The sequence below is a fragment of the Gracilinanus agilis genome, chromosome 1 (assembly GCF_016433145.1).
Source record: "Gracilinanus agilis isolate LMUSP501 chromosome 1, AgileGrace, whole genome shotgun sequence".
Classification (NCBI taxonomy): domain Eukaryota; kingdom Metazoa; phylum Chordata; class Mammalia; order Didelphimorphia; family Didelphidae; genus Gracilinanus; species Gracilinanus agilis.
The window spans coordinates 312,369,601-312,391,055 of NC_058130.1; the positions used below are offsets into that span (position 1 = coordinate 312,369,601).

At 34.2% G+C, this 21,455-nt stretch overlaps 1 protein-coding gene across 1 annotated transcript in view; it reads left to right on the forward strand.

Moving 5' to 3' along the window:
* TTC37 (tetratricopeptide repeat domain 37) overlaps positions 1-21,455 on the forward strand; it is a 128,046-nt gene that overhangs the window by 52,246 nt on the left and 54,345 nt on the right. Inside the window, exons 13-25 of the mRNA XM_044662727.1 lie at positions 793-932; positions 2,542-2,628; positions 2,715-2,818; positions 3,265-3,391; positions 5,058-5,237; positions 5,522-5,646; positions 11,850-12,103; positions 16,125-16,227; positions 20,014-20,190; positions 20,747-20,891; positions 21,039-21,117; positions 21,201-21,262; positions 21,362-21,418. Of these exons, the coding sequence (XP_044518662.1) occupies positions 793-932; positions 2,542-2,628; positions 2,715-2,818; positions 3,265-3,391; positions 5,058-5,237; positions 5,522-5,646; positions 11,850-12,103; positions 16,125-16,227; positions 20,014-20,190; positions 20,747-20,891; positions 21,039-21,117; positions 21,201-21,262; positions 21,362-21,418 (1,640 nt within the window). The remainder of the gene's footprint in view (positions 1-792; positions 933-2,541; positions 2,629-2,714; positions 2,819-3,264; positions 3,392-5,057; positions 5,238-5,521; positions 5,647-11,849; positions 12,104-16,124; positions 16,228-20,013; positions 20,191-20,746; positions 20,892-21,038; positions 21,118-21,200; positions 21,263-21,361; positions 21,419-21,455) is intronic.

Sequence of the window (21,455 nt, forward strand, 5' to 3'; positions counted from 1 at the left end):
TTGCTCCAAAGGTGCAAAGGAAAATCCTAAGGAGATCTGGGGACCCTGTGATTGAGCATCAGCTGGTATAAGGGAGGGACAGGGGATCCTTGATGCTTTGTTCTGTGTTTTTGGACCAGGCCCTCAAATTTATACATTCATTTTTCTAATGCTGAGGAACCTCTTGAGTGCACACTGAATATGATTTATAGACCAATTGGTTCAAGTCATTTTGGTATGGGAGAGGAGGGTAAGCCTCATTTATTTAATAGATAGTCTTTGTTGGTGTTCTGAGATGCCTCGTTATTAATACAGAATATAGCATATTTTGATATGGCTCTGTCATAATTTCAGCTATTTTCTTCTTGGGCTCAGTGAAGATTTCATCTTTAGCTATAAATTATCATAGGATTAGAGTTGTAAGAGAACTTAGGGACCATATGATCCAGTTGTTTCATTTTACAGATGATAGCAAAAGTTAAAAAGCTAGTATTTATATGGTGCTTTAAGATTTACAAAGTGTTTTCTATATATCATTTTATTTGATCCTCAGAACAACTCCTTTTATGAGGAAACCAACTTGTATGTGGTTAGCCACCTTGCATTACATTACATAGGTAGTTGGTAGTAGAAGCAGATTCAAACCCATAGCCTCTTGATTCTCAATTCCTTGCTGTCTCTAATGACCACATTTTTCATGTGTATTATGTTGGTAATTTGTGCTTCTCTTGAAATATACATCTCTATTTATTCAATAGCTCTTTAAAAACTCACCTTAGAGCAAATTAAAATTTTTATTTTTCATTTTTTTAGCTCTGAAGACAATAGAAAACTGCAGTTCATCTGGTAGAAGTCTTCATCAGAAGAATCTCTGCCTTTGTTTGAAAGCAGAGGCCTTGATAAAACTTTCAGATCATGATTCTTCAGAAGAAGCCATTAGCACTCTGCAACAGGTATTAAGAGTTTTGCCTTCAACTTTCCATGGCTCTGATCAATCACTTCTTTCTCTCCTTTCTTTTTAAAAAAAATTTGCCTTGAAAAGTATGTATTTCCAGTATGATACCACATCTGTATGACAAATTGCAATCCACTTACTTCTAGATTCTTCGTCATTTGCTTGACTTTTTGATTAAAAAAAAAAAAAGGGACACAGTTTATTAGTGAATGTGCAAAATGCCTAAATAATATCCAGACAAAAACTTCCATAGTAGAAGTTCTTTTTTTTGTCTGTTCTCTTGTCTGTTGTTAGTACATTTTAGAAGATGTGGGCACTATGTGTTGAGTGCCAAAGTTCCGATGTTGAGAGAAAAAGTAGAGAGAGAGAGAAAACAGAGACAGAGAGATATACAAAACAAGGGCCAGATGGTTGATGCATGATCTCCATGATCTCCGTTTATTATGAGAAAGAGACAAACTTTTATAATGAGAGAGTTGTTAGGCAATTATCCATACATCAAGGTATACGTATATTGATAAGACATCTGCCTGTGAAATGACATAAAGTTCTTAGTAGGGGGTTGGTGGTACAGGAGGTCTAAATCTTTCCCAGGAACAGAACATAAATATCACTTAGAAATGAAATACTTCATAATGAGCCTTGAACATTTCCCCAGATAAGAAACTTGTAACAACTGCTCCGCTTTGTACATGACCTTTGACCAAGAACAGCAGTGCTTTTCTGTGAGAGATTTGGACTTTGTCAGAAATCTCAGGCAAACTTACAAGCATGGCTGCTTTTCCTTGGTGGGCCTAATTTGTCTTATGTTCCTCCATAAGAAGAAGTTTGAGGTTTTGATGTCTAAATATTTAGAGAACATATCTTGTACATCTTAAGGAGAATAACACAATGATACAAATAACTTTTTATTAACAGTAATTCTCTGCAGACACAACTTAATAAATTCAAAGAAAATAAAGTTGGATTTAAGGAATTGCACTAACATTTTTGTGTTCTAGTTTGAAAGCATTCTTATCAGAAAACATCAGAAAAATATGAGTAATAAATATATTATCCATATAGCAAAAGACATCTTTTATCCCATTGTAAGGTTTTGTTAAATTTTTTTAATTGTTTTTTAAAGGTGATTATATCTTAATCTAACACTTATATGTCATACCAACACGTTATATAACACATCATAAAATTAAATCATAATTCCCTAAAATTTGAGAATAAATTAGCGAACAAATGCCTCTCTTTTACTTTGGTATGAATGGATGTGTCTGTTCCATATATTATGTATTTTTGTAAGTATATTATCAGCTCCTTAGAAGAAGATCTATGGATCTTATGCCAACTTTATTTTTATAGTACTTAATATGATGTCTTTTATCCATAATAGCTTCTTAACAAAACGTATGTTGAAATTTTTAAATTAAAATTTTTTTTTGTACAGTTCCAAAGTCATTAAAAACATTTCTCTTGGACATAGCATGGAATAAACTGAGAATCAACCAGTTTCCATTGCTATATTTTAATTAAATGATAAATTGTGCTTATTCAATAAAAAGAAAAAATATTCAGTAAAAATAATTTGCTGACAATTTAAAATTATTTTCTAGGTCCCAGATGCAAATAATATTCCAGAGCTCTTAGTTCTGAAAGGTTTTGCTTATCTAAACAAAGGTTTAACTAATGAAACTTCAAAGGTAAGTTTTTAAATCAAATGGAATTAAAAAAAATTAAAAGCCATGAATGTTGTTATCAAGAATTAATAGGATATCTTTCTTTCTAGATTGTGGAAAAACTTCTTTCCTCTCATCCTAACCTAGCTGAAGTCCATGCCTTGGAGGCACTGATTCATTTTACCAAAAAGGACTACCTACAGGCAGAGAAAGGGTAGGGACACATGGGTGGCACATAGACTGGTTAAAAACTTGTGGATTTGTACCATATCCATGTTTATTTAAAGTGATTCTTTTTAAAGTTCTTTGCCATTTAATTGGATAACTTGATTTCACACATATGTAACAATTAAAATGCCACATTGTAGTTTTTTGATGTTAATCAAGTTATAAAATGTTCAGTTAGCAAGGATCATGCATATGTCTTTATTTTATTACCTTGTAAAAGGGGGTGCCAAAGTATCAGTATGCATTAAAAGTATTTTTCCCTTTAAAAACAAATTATTTTGCTAGGCATAAATTAATTTCAAAAGTAAGGTATTGGGTTGATTTGACACTAGAATTTATCCACACATTCCCATCGTCAGGAATGTCCAAACACACATACATATACACATACACACACAAATTCTATACCCTTACTTTTTTCCTTTTTCTTAGATTTCAGAGAGCTCTTGATAGAGAAACTGAGGTTGCTGATTATCATTACTATCTGGGATTAACATACTGGTTCATGAGTGAAGATACAAGAAAGGACAAAACAAAAGCTCTTACCCAGTTTTTGAAGGTGAGAAAAATGCTTATATCTACTTTATATGATAAAAATTTGCAATGCAATGATTCAGGTATTGTTTTTAAAATTTAGGCAGACACTATATGTTGTATATCTAAAAAATATTTAAAAAAAAGTTGATACCTTTTCTTTACATCACATTTATTTTTGAATATATTTTCCCAATCAAGCCTTCCCTTGTAACTCATATTTAAAAAAGCAAGGGGAAACAGTAGCAAAGTCAAAGAATGAAAGTTATTTTATTGGTTTTTCATAATACTTTGTTGTGGACTTTCAAAAAAAATTATAAGTATTAAGAAAAAAGTGCTTTTTTAAAAGAAAATGCACCAAAGGAAACTGAGAATTAACGACTTAAAAAAAATGTAGTTTTTGGAATATTTCCTCCATAACACTATATTGCTATATTAGTCTAATTGAATTAGAACAATAGAATGATAGCACTAGAAGAGACCTTGTAGAGGCTCTCCATCCTCTGGTTATATAGTTGAGAAGCTATGGTCCTGATTAGTTTTAACTTGGTTATAGTTATAGAGCTAATTAGGGGCTAGTCTGAGATTCTTGACTTCTCTCCTAATGATCCTTCTTCTATCCTTTTGAATTCCTTAATATTTTGATTTAGAACTGTAAGGGCCAGAATGTAAGGGGTAAAAATAAAAGGGTTGGACTAATTTTATGAGTGTAGTCACCAGGATTTATTACTCAATTCCAAATGTCTTTTTTATGGTAGTTTATTTGCAAAAGGAGAAAGAGTGAAAGTAAGAAAATCCGAGAGAGTAGATATTTACTCTGGCCTGGTGTGAACCAGGTAGGGCTTAAGAGGTCCCAGCAAAGGGGGGGCCAGAGGTAAATTAAATAAGGGTTTTAGACACAAGACCTCCTCCAAGACAAGGGGCCTCTCCGGAGATTAGTACCTCCAGAATAAGCCAGGGAAAGGAGTCAGCCTTTTTTACTCACCCACGTGGTATTCTAAGGTAAAATAGAAAAGCAATCCGAAGTCCTCAGCCAGAGCTCCCCTAGGGTCAAATTGAAGGTGAAAGACCCTGTCACAGGAAGTTCTTTTGACTTTTAAAGACCATTCCTTATTTTCACTTCTTGTGCCTTCCTTCCACTTTACGTGGACCAATTATAGTTAAAGCGTTGCTTAGGACTGCCCAAGGGGCAGTCAGTGGATTCTGATTCCTCACTCACTATCCCACATGTGGGTCACAGAATTCCCCATACTTAAAGATAAGTAGGGTATATATATATGTATGTATGCTTCTGGTGATTAAATCTAAAAATGGGCAGGGGAGAGTTAATCCCATCTTCACAGAACCAAACCCTTACCTTGTTGTCTTGTTAACACTGATAAATCTTATGTTCTTTTCTTAAAGCAGAAGAGTTTTCATGATTTTATAATTTAAAAAAATCTTATTAACTTTTGTAACTTATGTATAGGCAAATGAATATTTTGTTGACTTTGTTTTTTTTAATCACTGTGAAATAGCTATCATGCTTGCATTAAACCAGTCCTTCATAAAAAAGATTTAATCAGCTTTTTCATATTCAAATGTCAGACTACTATTATCGTTTCCTTTGTGTGTGTGTATATATATATATATTTAAAATTGCCCTCCAAATATACATTTCTATTTACATTTTTTCTATGTACTATTTAAAGGCTGCAAAATTGGACACGTACATGGGTAAGGTTTTCCAATATTTAGGTCATTACTACAGAGAAGTAGTTGGAGATAAGAGCAGAGCCCGGGGATGTTATAGAAAAGCTTTTGAACTGGATGAAACAGATGAAGAATCTGGAGCTGCAGCAGTTGACTTAAGCGTGGAGCTTGAGGACACAGTATGTCCCCTTCTTTGCCTTTTAGCCATTTTCCCCATAATGCCTTTGACATAATTACACAAACTAGTTTGAATAGCTATGATTGTCTTATTTTGCTCTAAATTCATCTCATCAGAATGTTTTTACCATGACCTTGATGCAACTATTTGTTTTAGTAGTATATCAACATAACAGTTTTAAAAAGATGCTAGAAATCTGTTATTTAATATAGGAATACATTCATGAATTGCACACATGTATTTTGCTTTTAGAAATGATAACTATAAATGATTTTTTTTCACTAGGAAACTGCCTTAGTTATCTTAACAACAGTAACTGAAAAGGCAAGTGCTGGGACAGCAAAATGGGCCTGGCTTAGAAGAGGCCTCTACTATTTGAAAGCTGGTCAGCATTCTCAAGCAGTGGCTGAGTAAGTGATTTTGAATTTTACCATATTCAGACAATTTAGCAAGATCATTTATTTTGTAAATATTAATTGTTCCTTGTGCTGTGTGGAATATTGGGGCATATCTTTAGTGTTTCTTTTTTTTATTATTTTTTAAAATAATTTTTATTTTTTAGAAAAGTTATCTATGGTTACATGATTCATGTTCTTACTTTCCCCTTCACGCCCCAACCACCCCCCACCCCGCCTCCCCCCATAACTGATGCACATTTCCACTGGTTTTAACATGTGTCATTGATCAATACATATTTCCAAATTGTTGATTGTTGCATTGATGTGGTTGTTTTGAGTCTATATCCCCAGGCATGTCTGAATCAACCCATGTGTTCAAGCAATTGTTTTGCTTCTGTGTTTCCACTCCTGTATTTCTTCCTCTGAATGTGGGTAGCATTCTTTTCCATAAATCCCTCAGAATTGTCTTGGGTCATTGCATTGCTGCTAGTACAGACGTCCATTACATTCGATTTTACCACAGTGTATCAGTCTCTGTGTACGATGTTCTTCTGGCTCTGCTCCTTTCACTCTGCATCAATTCCTGGAGGTCTTTCCATTTCACATGGAATTCCTCCAGTTTATTATTCCTTTTAGCACAATAGTATTCCATCACTAGCATATACCACAATTTGTTCAGCCATTCCTCAATTGAAGGGCATACCTTCATTTTCCAGTTTTTTGCCACCACAAAAAGCACAGCTATAAATATTTTTGTACAAGTCTATTTCTCTATGATCTCTTTGGGGTACAAACCCCACAATAGTATGGCTGGATCAAAGGGCAGGCATTCTTTTAGAGCTCTTTGGAAATAGTTCCAAATTGCCAGCCAGAACGGTTGGATCAGTTCACAACTCCACCAGCAGCGCATTAATGTCCCAATTGTGCCACATCCCCTCCAACATTCATTACTCTCCCCTTCTTTCATTTTAGCCAATCTGCTAGGTGTGAAGTGATACCTGAGAGTTGTTTTGGTTTGCATTTCTCTAATTATTAGAGATTTAGAACACTTTCTCCTGTGCTTATTGATAGTTTTGATTTCTTTATCTGAAAATTGCCTATTCATGTCCTTTGCCCATTTATCAATTGGGGAATGGCTTGATTTTTTATACAATTGATTTAGCTCCTTGAATATTTGAATAATTAGACCCCTGTCAGAGTTTTTTGTTATAAAGATTTTTTTTCCCAGTTTGTTGTTTCCCTTCTGATTTTGGTTGCATTGTTTTTGTTTGTACAAAAGCTTTTTAATTTAATATAATCAAAATCATTTATTTTACATGTTGTAATTTTTTCTAACTCTTGCTTGGTTTTAAAATCTTTCCATTCCCAGAGATCTGACAAGTATACTATTCTGTGTTCACTTGGTTTACTTACAGTTTCCCACTTTATATTTAGGTCATTCACTCATTCTGAATTTATCTTGGTGTAGGGTGTGAGATGTTGATCTAAATCGAATCTCTCCCATATTGTTTTCCAATTTTCCCAGCAGTTTTTGTCAAATAGTGGATTTTTGTCCCCAAAGTTGGGCTCTTTGGGTTTATCATATACACTGTCTTGCTGATGTCACTTACCCCAAGTCTATTCCACTGATCCTCCCTTCTGTCTCTTAGCCAGTATCATATTGTTTTGATGACTGCTGCTTTCTAGTATAGTTTAATATCTGGTACTGTTAGGCCACCTTCCTTTACGTTTTTTTTTTTCATTATTTCCCTTGATATTCTTGATCCAAATGATCTTCATCCAAATGAACTTTGTTATAGTTTTTTCTAATTCAGTAAAGAAGTTTTTTGGTAGTTTGATAGGTATGGTACTAAATAAGTAAATGAATTTGGGTAGAATGGTCATTTTTATTATGTTATCTCGTCCTACCCATGAGTACTCAATGTTTTTCCAATTGTTTAGATGTAGTTTTAATTGTTTGGAAAGTGTTTTGTAGTTGTATTCATATACTTCCTGTGTGTGTTTTGGTAGATAGATTCCTAAGTATTTTATATTGTCTAGGGTGATTTTAAATGGTAAGAAGTCTTATCATTGTCATTGTATTCAATGAAATTATTTATTGTTTTATGATTTGTTCTTTCACTAAATTATTTTGGAGAATCATATTTAATTTCCAATTAGTTTTTGGTTTGCTTCTCCATGTTTTCTTACTAATAACTATTTTTATTACATCATGATCTGATAAAGTTGAATTTATAATTTCTGCTTTTTTGCATTTGTTTGCCATGTTTCTATGCACTAGTATATGGTCTATTTTTGTGAATGTTCCACGTGCTGCTGAAAAGAAGGTGTATTTGTTTTTGTCCCAATTTATTTTTCTCCATATATCTATTAACTCTTAATTTTTCTAGGATTTCATTCACCTCTCTTATCTCTTTCTTATTTATTTTTTGGTTTGATTTATCTAGATGTGATGATAGGGGGAGGTTGAGGTTCCCCACTAGTATAGTTTTGCTATCTATTTCATCCTTGAGCTCCACTAGCTTCTCTTTTATAAATTTGGATGCTATAGCATTTGGTGCATACATGTTGAGTACTGATATTTCTTCATTGTTTATACTGCCTTTTATTAGGATGAAATTACCTTCCCTATCTCTTTTAAGCAGTTCTATTTTTATTTTGACTCTGTCAGAGATCATGATGGCAGTCCCTGTCTTCTTTTTCTCATTTGAAGCCCAATAGATTTTTCTCCATCTTTTCATTTGTACTCTATGTATGTCTGCCTGTCTCATGTGGGTTTCTGGTAGACAATATATGGTAGGATTTTGGTTTCTAATTCACTCTTGCTATTTGCTTCAGCTTTATGGGTGAGTTCATCCCATTCACATTCAGAGTTATAATTATCAACTGTGTATTCCCAGATATTTTGATTCTCTCTCCTTGTCCTGTCCTTCTTTCATTGTTTCCTTCTAAACCAGTGTTTTGTTTTTAATCAGTTCCCCTAATCCCTTCCCTTGTTGTGCCCCCCTCCCTTCTTATTCCCCTCTTATTATTTTTTAAAGCTATGCCCTGCTTCCCCCCAAGCCCTCTCCCTCCCTAGTATTGCTTCCCTCCCCACCAGTCCGTTTGTTACCTTTCTTCTTTTCTATAGGGCATGAATCAGTTCTCTGCCCCAATGGATCTGATTGTGCTTCCCTCTTTAAGTTAATTTCAATGCACTTATGAATTAAGTATTTCCTTTCTCCAACCTCTTTACCTTTCCATTGTATTTGTCTTCTCCCCTGTTTGCCCTATGCATTTCTTTATGAAATATAAATTTACTCCATTTTGTCTGTTTTCCCCTTTCTCTTAATATTATCTCCTTTTTTTACCCTCTAGTTTTGTGTATACATATACATAATACATATATCTTGACATTTCATCCCATACAATTTGTCTCTGTTCCCTTTAATTATACTTCTTCCATCTACCCTGTTGGTAATAACAATTTTTAAGAGTTACCAATATCTTCTTTTCTTATAGGGATATAAGTCAATTGAAGCTTATTGAGTCCCTTAAAGAAAAGGTTTTTTGTTTTGTTTTGTTTTGTTTTGTTTTGTTTTTTTTCCCCCCACTCTCTTAATTACCTTATGGCGATTCTCTTGAGTTCTGTGTTTGAGCAGCAAACTCTACTTAAGTCAGTTTTTTCTTTTTTTGTTTTTTTTTATGAATGCTTGGAAGTCTTCGATTTTGTTGAATGACCATACTTTCCCCTACAAGAATATAGTCAATTTTGTTGGATAGTTAATTCTTGGTTGGTTGTAGACCTAGTTCTCTTGTATTCCATGCCTGCCTGTCCTTCAATGTAGATGTAGCCAAATCCTGTGTTATCCTAACTGTGGTTCCCTGGTATCTGCATGACTTCTTCTTAGCAGCTTGTAATATTTTTCTGTTGGTCTGGTAGTTTTTGAATTTCGTTGTAATATTTCTGGAAGTTGTTAGTTGTGAATTAAATGTAGGAGGTGATCTGTGGATTCTTTCTATTTCTACTTTTCCCCTTTGTTTCAGAATGTCAGGACAGTTCTCTTGTATAATTTCCTGTAGGATCATGTCCAAACTTTTCCTTTTGTTATGATGTTCTGGCAGACCAATAATCCTTAATTTGTCTCTTCGAGATCTGTTTTCCAGATCTGTGGTTGTGTCAATGAGGTGTTTCATATTTTCCTCAGATTTTTTATTTTTTAAATTTTGTTTTATATATCCTTGTTGCTTTGTGAAGTAATTTGCTTTTAGTTGTTGAATTCTAATTTTTAAAGACTGAATTTCATTCCTGGCTTTTTGTTCATCCTCCTTCTGGTCTGCTTTTCTTTGTAGATCATCTTTTGCCTTCTTTGCTTCATTTTTCAGCTGGTCAATTTGGGCATTTAAGACTTTATTTTCTTGTTTTAGATCCTGTATTTCCTTTTCCCAATTGCCTTCAGCCTCCGTTTTCTGAGTTCTTGAGTTATTTGGATTTTGAGTTCTTGAGTTAATTGAATTTTAAGTTCTTCCAAAGCCTGTGTCCATTTTACCGAATTTTCTATGTTTTTTCTTGGTGCTCCTTTATCTTCTTCTGATCTATTTGCATTTTGTTCAATTTCTGGATAAAAGCTGTAGATTGTGGTTTCTTTTTTCTTTTTCTGTTGTTTACTCATGTTTTTTTCCTTCTTTCTTCCCTGTAATTGGTTGTAATCTTGATCCTCTGATCATATTTTTGGGTTTGGGCTATTCAGCCCTGAGAAGGGTATCTTCTCTGTTTTGTTGATTAATTAGGTTAGTGGGACCTGAGGCCAGATTTTCCCCAGCAGGTGATAAAAGCTAAAGAAGTGAATTCAGCTACTTTCCTTGTAGTCTGTAGGGGAGGGTTGTTTGAGCCTCCCTGCCCTCTGAAGACTTTTAGTCTGCTGTGTTGATAGGATTAAGCCAGGTGGGCTTAATCTGCTCAGCTCCAAGTGTCCTGAGATCAGATTTTCCCCAGCTGGTGGTAAAAGCTAGAGAGGTAAGTTGGCTTCATTCACTCTAGTCTGTGGGGGAGGGGTGTTAGAGTTTCCCTGCCCTCTGAAGACTTCTTGTCTGTTGTATTGATAGGATTAAGCCTGGGTGTTGTTGATCTACACAGCTCAGAGTATCCTCAGGTCCAAGCCTTAAGAGAAGGGGGGGTGGGTAGCCCAAGATGGAGGGTATGTTCACCCTCTCTGGGTTTCTCCCCCAACAGCTTCCCTGCTGTCTGTGATCAAAGCCTTGAGTTTGGCACAGCTGTGCCAGTGAGGCACTCCCTCGGACTAGAGGCCCAGCCCACTCAGGGATTCCAGTATCAGCTGGAGACTCAACACATTATGTGGAGGAGGGGATCTGGGATCTTCCTCCTTTCTTCCCCTCTCACCTGAGAGTTCCAAGAATTCAGTTTTTTTTTTCTCTTTTTTTCATTGTACCTTTTAAGTGGGTTCAGCTGGAGGATCCTCCAGCTCTGTTGTGTTGTCAGATTTGGTTTTCTGTTCCCTCAGAGCCCTTTGTCCTTAATTGGTGGTGAAGGGCTTTATGGAGGTTTGGAGCCTTGCTGTTTCTATGCCACTGCCATCTTCCCAGAATTCCGCACTAGCCTGGGGCATATCTTAAGCATAAAAAGCATTCAGTATGTTTTTGTTATTAATGCTAATCAAGTGATGATTTTTTTTTCCTGTATCTCTTAGTGAGGTACTTAAGTGAGAACTCGGTATAGTTGGATCACTAGTTCTCTTGTCATTTTGTTTGATCTGGAGTGTAGAGTAGTCAATTTTATTTAGAGGTAAAGTAATTATTTCTTTTATCATGAAAATATTGAGATATGATGAAGTTAATACATTAAAAATAAAGGTTAGGGGGCAGCTGGGTAGTTCAGTGGATTGAGAGCCAGGCCTAGAGATGGGAGGTCCTAGGTTCAAATCCGGCCTCAGACACTTCCCAGCTGTGTGACCCTGGGCAAGTCACTTGACCCCTATTGCCTACCCTTACCAATCTTCCACCTATAAGTCAATACACAGAAGTTAAGGGTTTAAAATTTAAAAAAAAAAAAAAGAAAAAGAAAAAAAAAAGTAAAACATCTTTTTATAGTACACTATAAGATTTTAGTGGATATAATATGAGATTTAGCCAAATTTATAATTTAAAAAATTCAGATAGTAATATTTTACCTACATTCTTCTTCACTATTTTATTATTTGAGATTCTCTCTTCTTTAGTTTACAGGCAGCCTTAAGAGCAGACCCAAAGGATTTCAACTGCTGGGAGTCACTAGGGGAAGCCTACTTGAGTAGAGGTGGCTATACCACAGCTCTGAAATCCTTCACGAAAGCCAGTGAGCTGAACCCAGAATCTATATACAGTGTGTTTAAGGTTGCAGCAATACAGCAGATCTTAGGCAAATATAAAGAGGCTGTTGCTCAGTATCAGCAGATCATAAAAAAGAAAGAAGACTATGTACCTGCTTTGAAAGGTAAACTTTTACATTTTAATTGCAGTGTTAATTTTTTTTTTTTTGTGAAATAAAATCCTTGAGAAATAAACCTTCTTTTAGAAAATTAAGACATTGCCTTTACCATTTTCTAACCTGAAAATTATTTCCATAATCAAAAAATAGCATTTACTAGTCAGAAATAATAAACTCAATAAACTTCTACTATAATAGAGATTATTGTATAGATGTGAATATAAGCAGATCAAGCTAGGTCTTTTAAATTAATTATGTATAGAAAATACTATTGTGATATAGTTACTCTAAACTGTATTACTTTTGTATCCCAACCTCTGCTTTATAGCATTGTGCATATGCTCAAAAAATTAATGTTTAGGCCTTTTGCTTGTTATGTTGAATTAATGTAGCAAATGCAGTTTTTCATGGTAGGATACTTAGATATAGAGAAATCTATTTCTTATCATTGAAACAGTTTCCACTGAGGTAGTCTATCAGCATCTCAATCACATCTTCAAAGTTGATCTTCTTATGTATATATATTCTTTTGAACCTGTCCTTACCACAAAGATCTCTGTTTCTATTGAATCATACTTCTAGTAAGGCAGGGTTGTTTTTTTTTTGTCTTTGTTTTCCCAATGCCTAGCACAATGATTTTGCAGATTTTAGTTGTCTCGTGAATATTATTAAATGTTTGTTGAATTGAAATGAATGTTGAATATTTATTACCACCTACAAGATTTGAAATAATGATGAAGTATATTTAATGTTTAGAGTGTTACAATAAAAGGGACTCTGGATTTTGTATCAGAAGACCTGGAAACCGTCCCCAGCCCTATTTTTGCATTCTTCACTTTCCTTCCTTCATTCCTTCTAACACCCCATACCCCTCAAAAAAAAAACCCTCTACATTTTTCATTATTTAAGTAAAGTTGCCATTGCATCAGTTATGTAGTTGAAAGAAACGACAAAATAATAAAAGAAGCCAGGTTAGTGATTTTGAATTAGCTTTAGATTATTGCACTAATTATTTCTTTAGCATGACTCATATTTATAGCATGCTTTATAATTGATTATGTGCTTTTATATTCATCTTATTTGGTCCTCACAAGAACACTATGTGAATTATACTATTGTTATCTTTGTAGTACAGATGAAGAAACTGATTCTCTGAGATTGTCATTTGTCCAGGCTTGCACAACTAGTATCTTGTTAAATAGCAGAGCTGAGACTGGTTCCCAGGTTTTACTAAAAACACATGACTACTGTACTTTTTACTATAATATGGCCTTATTTTTTCAGTCCTTTCTGTTGTGCCCATTTTTGTGTCCATGTTTGGGGTTTTCTTCCCAAATCAGGAACTTAAAGTGTTATGAACAATTATGACATCACAGGAATAAACATACTAATAACACCTACCCAAGGGTTTTAGTAAAAATTATTTTACTGGAATATACATGAAATAGGATGTCAGTAAATCCTAAATGCCTGTCTGTCATTAATGCTTTGTAACTGATTAGATATCAAGCTAGCAAAGTAAGACCAGTTAGTAATTAGAAAAAAAGATTAATTACGACCCACGAACATAGCAATTTCTGATTATGTGACTCAACTTTGGGGTTGATCTCAGTCATTTGCTTTAAAATTGTACCCTTTTTTTAGTTGGAACTAGCCAGCATCAACAGTAATGGTAAATATTTGACACCCAATATTTGTGAATATTTATTAAGCTTCTATAAGTTTTATTAGGTTTATTAAGGCTCTTAGACCCTGTGTTATACACTAAGGAGACAAAGGCAAAAAGAACATAGTCTCTGCCTTCAAGAAACTTAGATTCTCCTGGGTATCATAGACAATGCCAAATAAATGCAAAATAGCTTCAGGAGAAGAGGGCAGCTAGCAGGGTAGGGAAAGGTGTCTGGCTGATTAGGAAAAGCTTAAAGCTAGAGGTGGCCCCTGAGCTGAGCCTGGATGGAAACTAGAGATTTAGATGAAGGTGGGGACGAATTCCAATCCAAGAGGACATACAGGCAAAGGTTGAGGCTGAGGAGAGGTAGTCAGCCAGCATGTTGAATTCAGCAGTAGTCAAGCTCTTGAGTCAATTTGGACTGAACATAGTGGGTTTTAAGGGGAGAAGGGGGGGTATTTCTGAATATGGGAAGGTAAATGGGAGCCAGATTGTGAAATGCTAGACTGGGAGTTTGCATTTTGTCTTAATGGCATTAGGGTACCCTTGAAGATTTTTGAGAAATGATACATTGGTATGGTCAACTCCTGATTTAGGAATACTAATTTTATGGTTCTATGGAGGATAGTTTAGAGAGGAGATAAGGAAATGTATAATAGTTCAGCTCTATGGTCCTGAAGGCCCTGAACTTCAGTAAGGGGAGAGTCAGGGATGACTTCAAGATTGCAAAACTTGCTTAACAGTAAGGATGGTGATGTCTTTGACTGAAATGAAGAATTTTGGAGTATAGGTGGGTTTAAGAGGAAAGTAGAATTCTGTATTTGTCATATGGAATTTGAGATGCCTTTGAAACATCCAAGTAGAAAACTCTAGCAGTAAGTTAGTGATAAGGGACTGGAGTTCATAAGAGAGAGAGAGCTCTCAACCTGTAGACTTGAGAATCATCTGTTCAGAGAAAATTGAATCCATAGGGAATTGATGAAATTACTAGGAGAGAGAGAAAAAAAGAAGAAAGGACTTAGGATGGGAAATTTGGGGACCTCTGTGCAAAGTGGTAGAATATGAAAGATGATATAGTAAAGACTAGAAGGAGTGGTCAACTGGAAAGGACAACCAGTACAGAGAGGTGCCACAGAAATCAAAGGAAGAGAGGATATCTAGGAGCAGGGAGCTGTTGACAGTGTTGAAAGCTTCCAGGAAGTCAAGAAGATTGACATTGAAAAAGTTCATTAGATTTAGTACTTAAGAAATAATTTGGTAACCATAAATGGAGCCATTTCAGTTGACTGGTGAGTTTGGAAACCAGATTGCCAGGAGTTTGGGCAGTGAGTTGGAGCTATGTAAAAAGAGATGATGTATACAGAAAGTACTTCCTCTGACTATGTTTGAAACAGAAATGTAAAATGATAGGAAGTAGCAGAATAATGTGAAAGTTTTTAAGGATAGAGAAATAGTATGTACAGTAGGTGGCAAGAAAGAAGGACCCAGTAGATAAAGGGAAATTGAAGATAAGGATAAGAGAGGGAATGATCCAAAGAGATTAGTTCCTTGAGAGACAGGAGGAAATGGCATAGAGGCTTTTGGGAACGGGAGAGAAGTTTTGACAAGGGTAATTAAGAAAAAAAGTTTTTAAGTTGTCACAGATCATTGAAATAAGTGTATAATTTCTCAAGGTGACTCTTTTGTAAAACATTACTTATTTATATATGTTTTGGCTTGTTTAGGCAGTATTTATTTTTATAGTTATACCAAAAAACTTCAGGATTTGCTATTTTGTAATGAGCTTCAGCAGTAGCTTGTCCATTTATTTTTAGAGGTATATGATCCAAATTCGTATCAAAATTGGATAGAAAATAAAGCAGAGCATCTATATGTAATCAAGAATTTTGATTGAAATAATATGCATGATTTCTTTTTATTGAAGTAGGTCTTCCTTTAACTCTTTTTTCTTTTTCTCTGTTCTCCTAAATGTAAGACCATAAATAATTTAAACTTTGGCTTTCATATCACGTTGTATATTGTAGTGGTAGAAAGGGCTATTACTTTGTAATCTTTCAAATAAGGGTTATACATACTAAAATATTAAATTAATTTTTTACATGCATGTATATATTTTTAGTTACTGATGCCACTGCATACATATACATCTGACATTCTTTAGTAGGATATGGTAGCTGCAAAAAAACTTAAAAACTACTTTAAGCAGAAATCAGGGAATTATTTTAGATTTTCTAGAAAGTATAATAAAAAAAGACTCCTATAAATATGACCAGTGTTGTGTTGGATGTTTTCATGAGTAGTCAGTGATACTATTTTATATGAACATTTACATTTAAATTCACACTTCTTTGCTTTCAGGTCTTGGTGAGTGTCACCTTCTGATGGCTAAAGGAATGCTGACTGATTACCTTGATGGGAAAGCTGTGGACCACATAGAACAAGCCTTGGACTACTTTACTTGGTGAGTATTACAGATTCCAATGAGTTGCTTGAGTTAGTCTTGCCATTTTTCTTTCTTTAAAATTTCAATGAAATTTGAAGTACAGAAAACAAATGTATGGCTTAAGACAAGACAATAAAATTACTATTTTTACTTGGGATAAAATTATGTTCTTTGGTTAATCTCAACATAAAATGAAAAGTGCAGGAAAATGCTTGTTTAAAATCATTTAAAGAGATTTTAAGCTTTCTATCTTGGCGTGAAAAAAACAAACACAAAAACAACCCATACAGCTTTGTAGGGATTTGTATAACACTATTTGCCAAAACTGTGAAGCATTTAAAAAAATATTTTTATTAAGACATTCTAAAGAGAAACTAGGTGGGAAGAAGCTACTTTAACTTCCTATTTTTAAAAATTCCAGTGCCCTACTTAGAATAAACACTTAATTGTTTAAAAGGACCTCTTAAAAAACAACTCCTTAGTAATCAAATTTAAATATGTATATTTTTGGTTTTAGAATCATCTGATAACTATAGTAGTATGTCAGTACATCAAGGATCTCTGATTTTGTCGGTGGAGAGTTCCCACATTGATGAAGATCTCGGCCCGTCTATAACTTAGTAGATAAATCTTAGAGAGCTACCCGAAGCTCAGAGAGGTGACTTGCCCATGGTCACACAGCTAGTAAGTGTCAGAAACATGATGCAAACTCAGTCTTCCTGACTATTCACTCTGCCATACTGCCTCAAATATTAAGTGATAATGCCTTTATTTGTCTGCAATTTTAATGTGAAGTACTTTCATATGTGTTCTCACTTGTATAGTTTCCTTCTGAAGTAGAAATAGATTTGGTTATCCTGAATTTTAACTTTGTTCAGTTATCCTTTATGCCAGAAATAGTTATATTTAATTTGAGTTCTGGTGTAAAGACTAATTACATGGAACCAAAAATTTTACAGGTAGCTTGTGAGATATTTCCACTATTGTGCATATTTTTAATCTTAATAAATTAGCAAATTGTAGAGTAAATTATGTATGCTATGCATATTTCTTCTCTAAAAGCCTATTTTCCCCTCGTGTTCTGTATAATTGTTTTATAGCATGGAAATATTAGTTTCTTAAAGAATATAGTAGTGGAACTCAAGTTCTGGTGAATCTTAGCGAATCTTAGCAAATGGGAAAAGCCCTAAATTTGAAATGAGGGGAAGACTGCCTGGTTAAATTCACCACTGACGTAACTCATTATACCATCTACTGAAGTGTTCTAGAACTACAGGATCTCAAATATGAAAGAGTCCTCAGACTTTGCTGAACAAGAAAACTGATATTGTTAGGAAGATTATTCTAACTCATGCCAAGATTTTCTTCTTTTTGATTTTCAGTCCTGGTTCTGCTCCACATAGTGAAGAGAAAAAAAAAATACATTTCCTGGTGGGGATAAACTACCATTCATATAATTAAAAACACACTTAAGTTCCAGGGTTGTGATTGTTATTGTTAAAGGGAATACCTGCCAATATGAAGTCACAGATCCTTGAGAGATTCATATTTCATTTTTCATTTTTGGAAGAGTTTGAATTTTGAAATTTTTAGTCATTAGTGGTACTTTCATTAGTACTGTCCATGCTAGCAGCTAGTTTCTGTGCCCACTGTATTAGGAACTTGTGAGGCATGTGGGGTAGCACAGTAGTCCATAGAATAGGAGTATACCTCTAAATAATGTAAAACATGCTTTGAGTTCAGTTTTGTTAAATATATTTATATGGGGAAAGGTAGGACCTTTTTTGAGAAATAACACAAGACTTTAAATCATGGGGTAAAATTGGGAAGAAAAGAGATGGAAACTTAGTAGCCTATGGCAGAAGACCATCTGAAAGATTTAGATTGTATCTGGCAGATAGAAATCTTTCATTTACTGGTTAGGATAGATTTAGCATTTTTTATAGAAGACTTTTGAAAAGCCTACATCAAGAACATAAAACTATAGAGGCACTAGAGCTCACATTTTGCATACGTATGATAGCATTCGTATTTCCCTTTTTCTTCTTTGCTTATCCTACCTCCTCCTCTCCATTTTACCTCAGAATTACTTCTTTAAATAGAGCAACAAAGACTTTTATAAGATGGTAAGGAAAACTTCTTCCCTGAGACTTGTCTAACTTATTATTGCTGTTCTTTGAACAAAGGGCGAAGTAGTATAGGAGGAAGGCACAGCTTGAATGGTTACTTGAAGGTAAATTTGAAATTATTTTAGCTAGATTTTTCTCTCATTGTATAGTAGGTGGCATAGTGCTGCAAGATAAAATGCTTAATTTCATATGGTGGTGGTAGGTTTCTATAAAAGTAAAGTAATTTTATTCTCAGATGGGTTTTTTTTCTGATAGCCTTTTATTGTTAACATAACAGCCAAAGATATGATAGGCAAAATTTATTTTTATATTAAAAAAATATATATATAATGAAGGTATTATTTTCTGTGATTTACTAAAAAAAGAAAATAATAGCTTGTATATATTATATATATATATATATATATATATATATAATTAATAGGACAATTTTACACATAAAAATGACCCTGTGAATTAGGTTGTAGAATTGTAACTTCCTGATAGATAAATTGAAGTTGAGAGAGAGGTGATTGCATTTTGTCTGTGACCACACAACTGGAAGCAGAAGAACTTGGACTCGGGTCCAGATGCTCTGACACCAAATCTAGTGTTGCAGATTTTAGACTTTTAAGAGAAGTAAATAAAACTTGTGACTCTGGATACAAATATTAAACTTATTAGATCTCTAAAGAGGATATAATTGTTGTTCCCTCTTTTCTTCTGTTTCTCTTTGTTCCTTGATCCCTTTTTTGTTTTTCAAGTTAACAATTTTAGAAACTTAGACAAAAGAACTTCTGATCTTTTCTGCTGATCTTCCCAGTAGATTTCCAGTCATGACAGCTAGCTATAGTTTGTCTTATTTCTCAGGAAATCAGTGAAAAATGTTGTTTGGCTGGACTCCATCAGCAGAAAAGGCTATGAAAAATTTTCCATCTGCTTGTCCATCTGTCAGTACCATAGCTATTTGCAATATCTCATTGCCTAGGTTCTTGTAGATTAAATTGCCTTGTTTTTATTCACAAATTAGTTTTCTTAAGAAGGTGGAGGATTGGGGATGGAGGTAATTTTTAATTTGGAGAGGGACTAGTTTTTGCCTTTAGCATTTCTGTTTACCTTTGAATTCATTTACCTTTATTAGTAGAAATAACAATAGACTGCAGAATTTTTTGGTTGCCATTTGATACTCTGGTTCTTGTAATAGAGGCTTCTTACACTCTAGCTTGAAAACAGTGGCATACTATAACTTTGTGGTCCACCTGTTTCCATTCAGAGAAAGTTTTTCTGTGGTACCATGTGAAGATCAGCATATTTTAATTTCTGTTAAAAATCAGAGACAAAATCTTACTTTGGTTATAGCTGTAATAGAGCTCAGCATTAAGCTCTTAATTAAGAAATTTTTAAAATATCCAATATTGGAAATATTGTCTTGGAAAATTAGCTGGTTTGTACTGTTTGGCAGATTTCCTGCCACCTTTACAGAAAAAATTTCAGAGGAAATATACAGATATGATTTTGGGGTTTAATGTACCCAAGAAGTAATAATATACTCAAGAAGAGAACTCTAAATGAAGTATTCATAGCACCTAATGGAAGAAACCACTCGGTTATATATGTTCTATCTTTTTAAATGATGAGGAGAGAGGAAACTTGATATTTGGAGAAATATTTTAAAGTAATTGCACTTTTCTTTTAGGGCTCTCCAGTTTCGATCTGATGTTTCTTGCATTTGGAAGCTCCTTGGAGATGCATGTACCAGTTTATATGTGGTTTCACCATCTAAAGTGAATGTGAACGTTTTAGGAGTCCTCTTGGGTCAGAAAGAAGGGAAACAAATATTGAAGAAACATGAGCTTCTCCATCTAGGGGGAAGGTAATTAAGTTATTTTTTGGACCAACCTGTGATTTTTATTGTTTTAGGGGATTGCTAATGAGAAAGCTCTCTCTAACTATGCAGATTTGGAACCATTACAATTTGCATTCTGAGAGAGTTGCCTGAAGCACTGGGGTTAATTTGATATGTGGCAGAAGCAGGCCTTGAATTTAGGTCTTCCTGGCTTCAAGACCTGCTTTCTTTCCACTGCTGCTTCTAATTTATTCATTATATCTTAAAATAGTTTATTATTTGATGGCTACATTTTATTTTGACAAAACAAACACTTCCCGACAAACACAAAAAAGTCTCTCCCCAAAGTACTTATTGAAAAATAGTTAAGTCAAACTAAACCGTCTGATAGAGTGATTGCAAGTATTCTACTTTTCCAGTTTCTGATTTAACAGAAAGGAAAGTTGTTTTAAGTATGTATGCTTAAACTTTGATAGGCAGTCTTAGAGGAAAGTAGTATATCAATAGTGTTGTAAGGTAGCAACATACAGATATAACTAAGCTGCTCTGTTGTTAAAAAAAAATCACCTTGTAATTTTTTTAGATGCTATGGCCGAGCATTAAAACTGATGCCTACAGCTAATACATGGTGCGATCTTGGAATTAATTATTATCGTCAAGCACAGAATCTAGGAGAAACAGGAAGCTGTGTGAATGAACTTCAAGAGTTATTGGAGAAATCTTTACATGTATGTTATTGAGACTCTTAGGAGTCAGCTTGTTATATTGAACAAAGATCTTAATATATTAAATATTTGCAAATAAAAGTTCATTGATCTAGACAATTTCTATGCAAGTAATTCCAAAAAGTAAAATGTAAGCTTTTGTCTTTCTAGTGTCTGAAAAAGGCAGTGAGACTGGATAGTAATAACCATTTGTATTGGAATGCCCTTGGTGTGGTTGCTTGTCACAGTGGTAAGAATTAAGTAATAATCATATTAGAGAATTATTTGTTTGTGTTCATAAAGCTCTCTTACATCAAAACCTATATTTTTCAGGCATTGGAAACTATGCTCTTGCCCAGCACTGTTTCATCAAATCAGTCCAAGCTGAACAAATTGTAAGTGCAGTTATCTTTTGAGAATATTCCAGAATTGGCATTTTAATTTTTCTGAGAAGACCATATAGCAAAGCAGCTTAATTTTCTCTTTTTATGCAGAATGCTATTGCATGGACAAACTTGGGAGTTTTATATCTAGGAAATGAAAATATTGAGGTAAATTCTTCATTTTTCTCCAGGGGCAAAAAGGGGA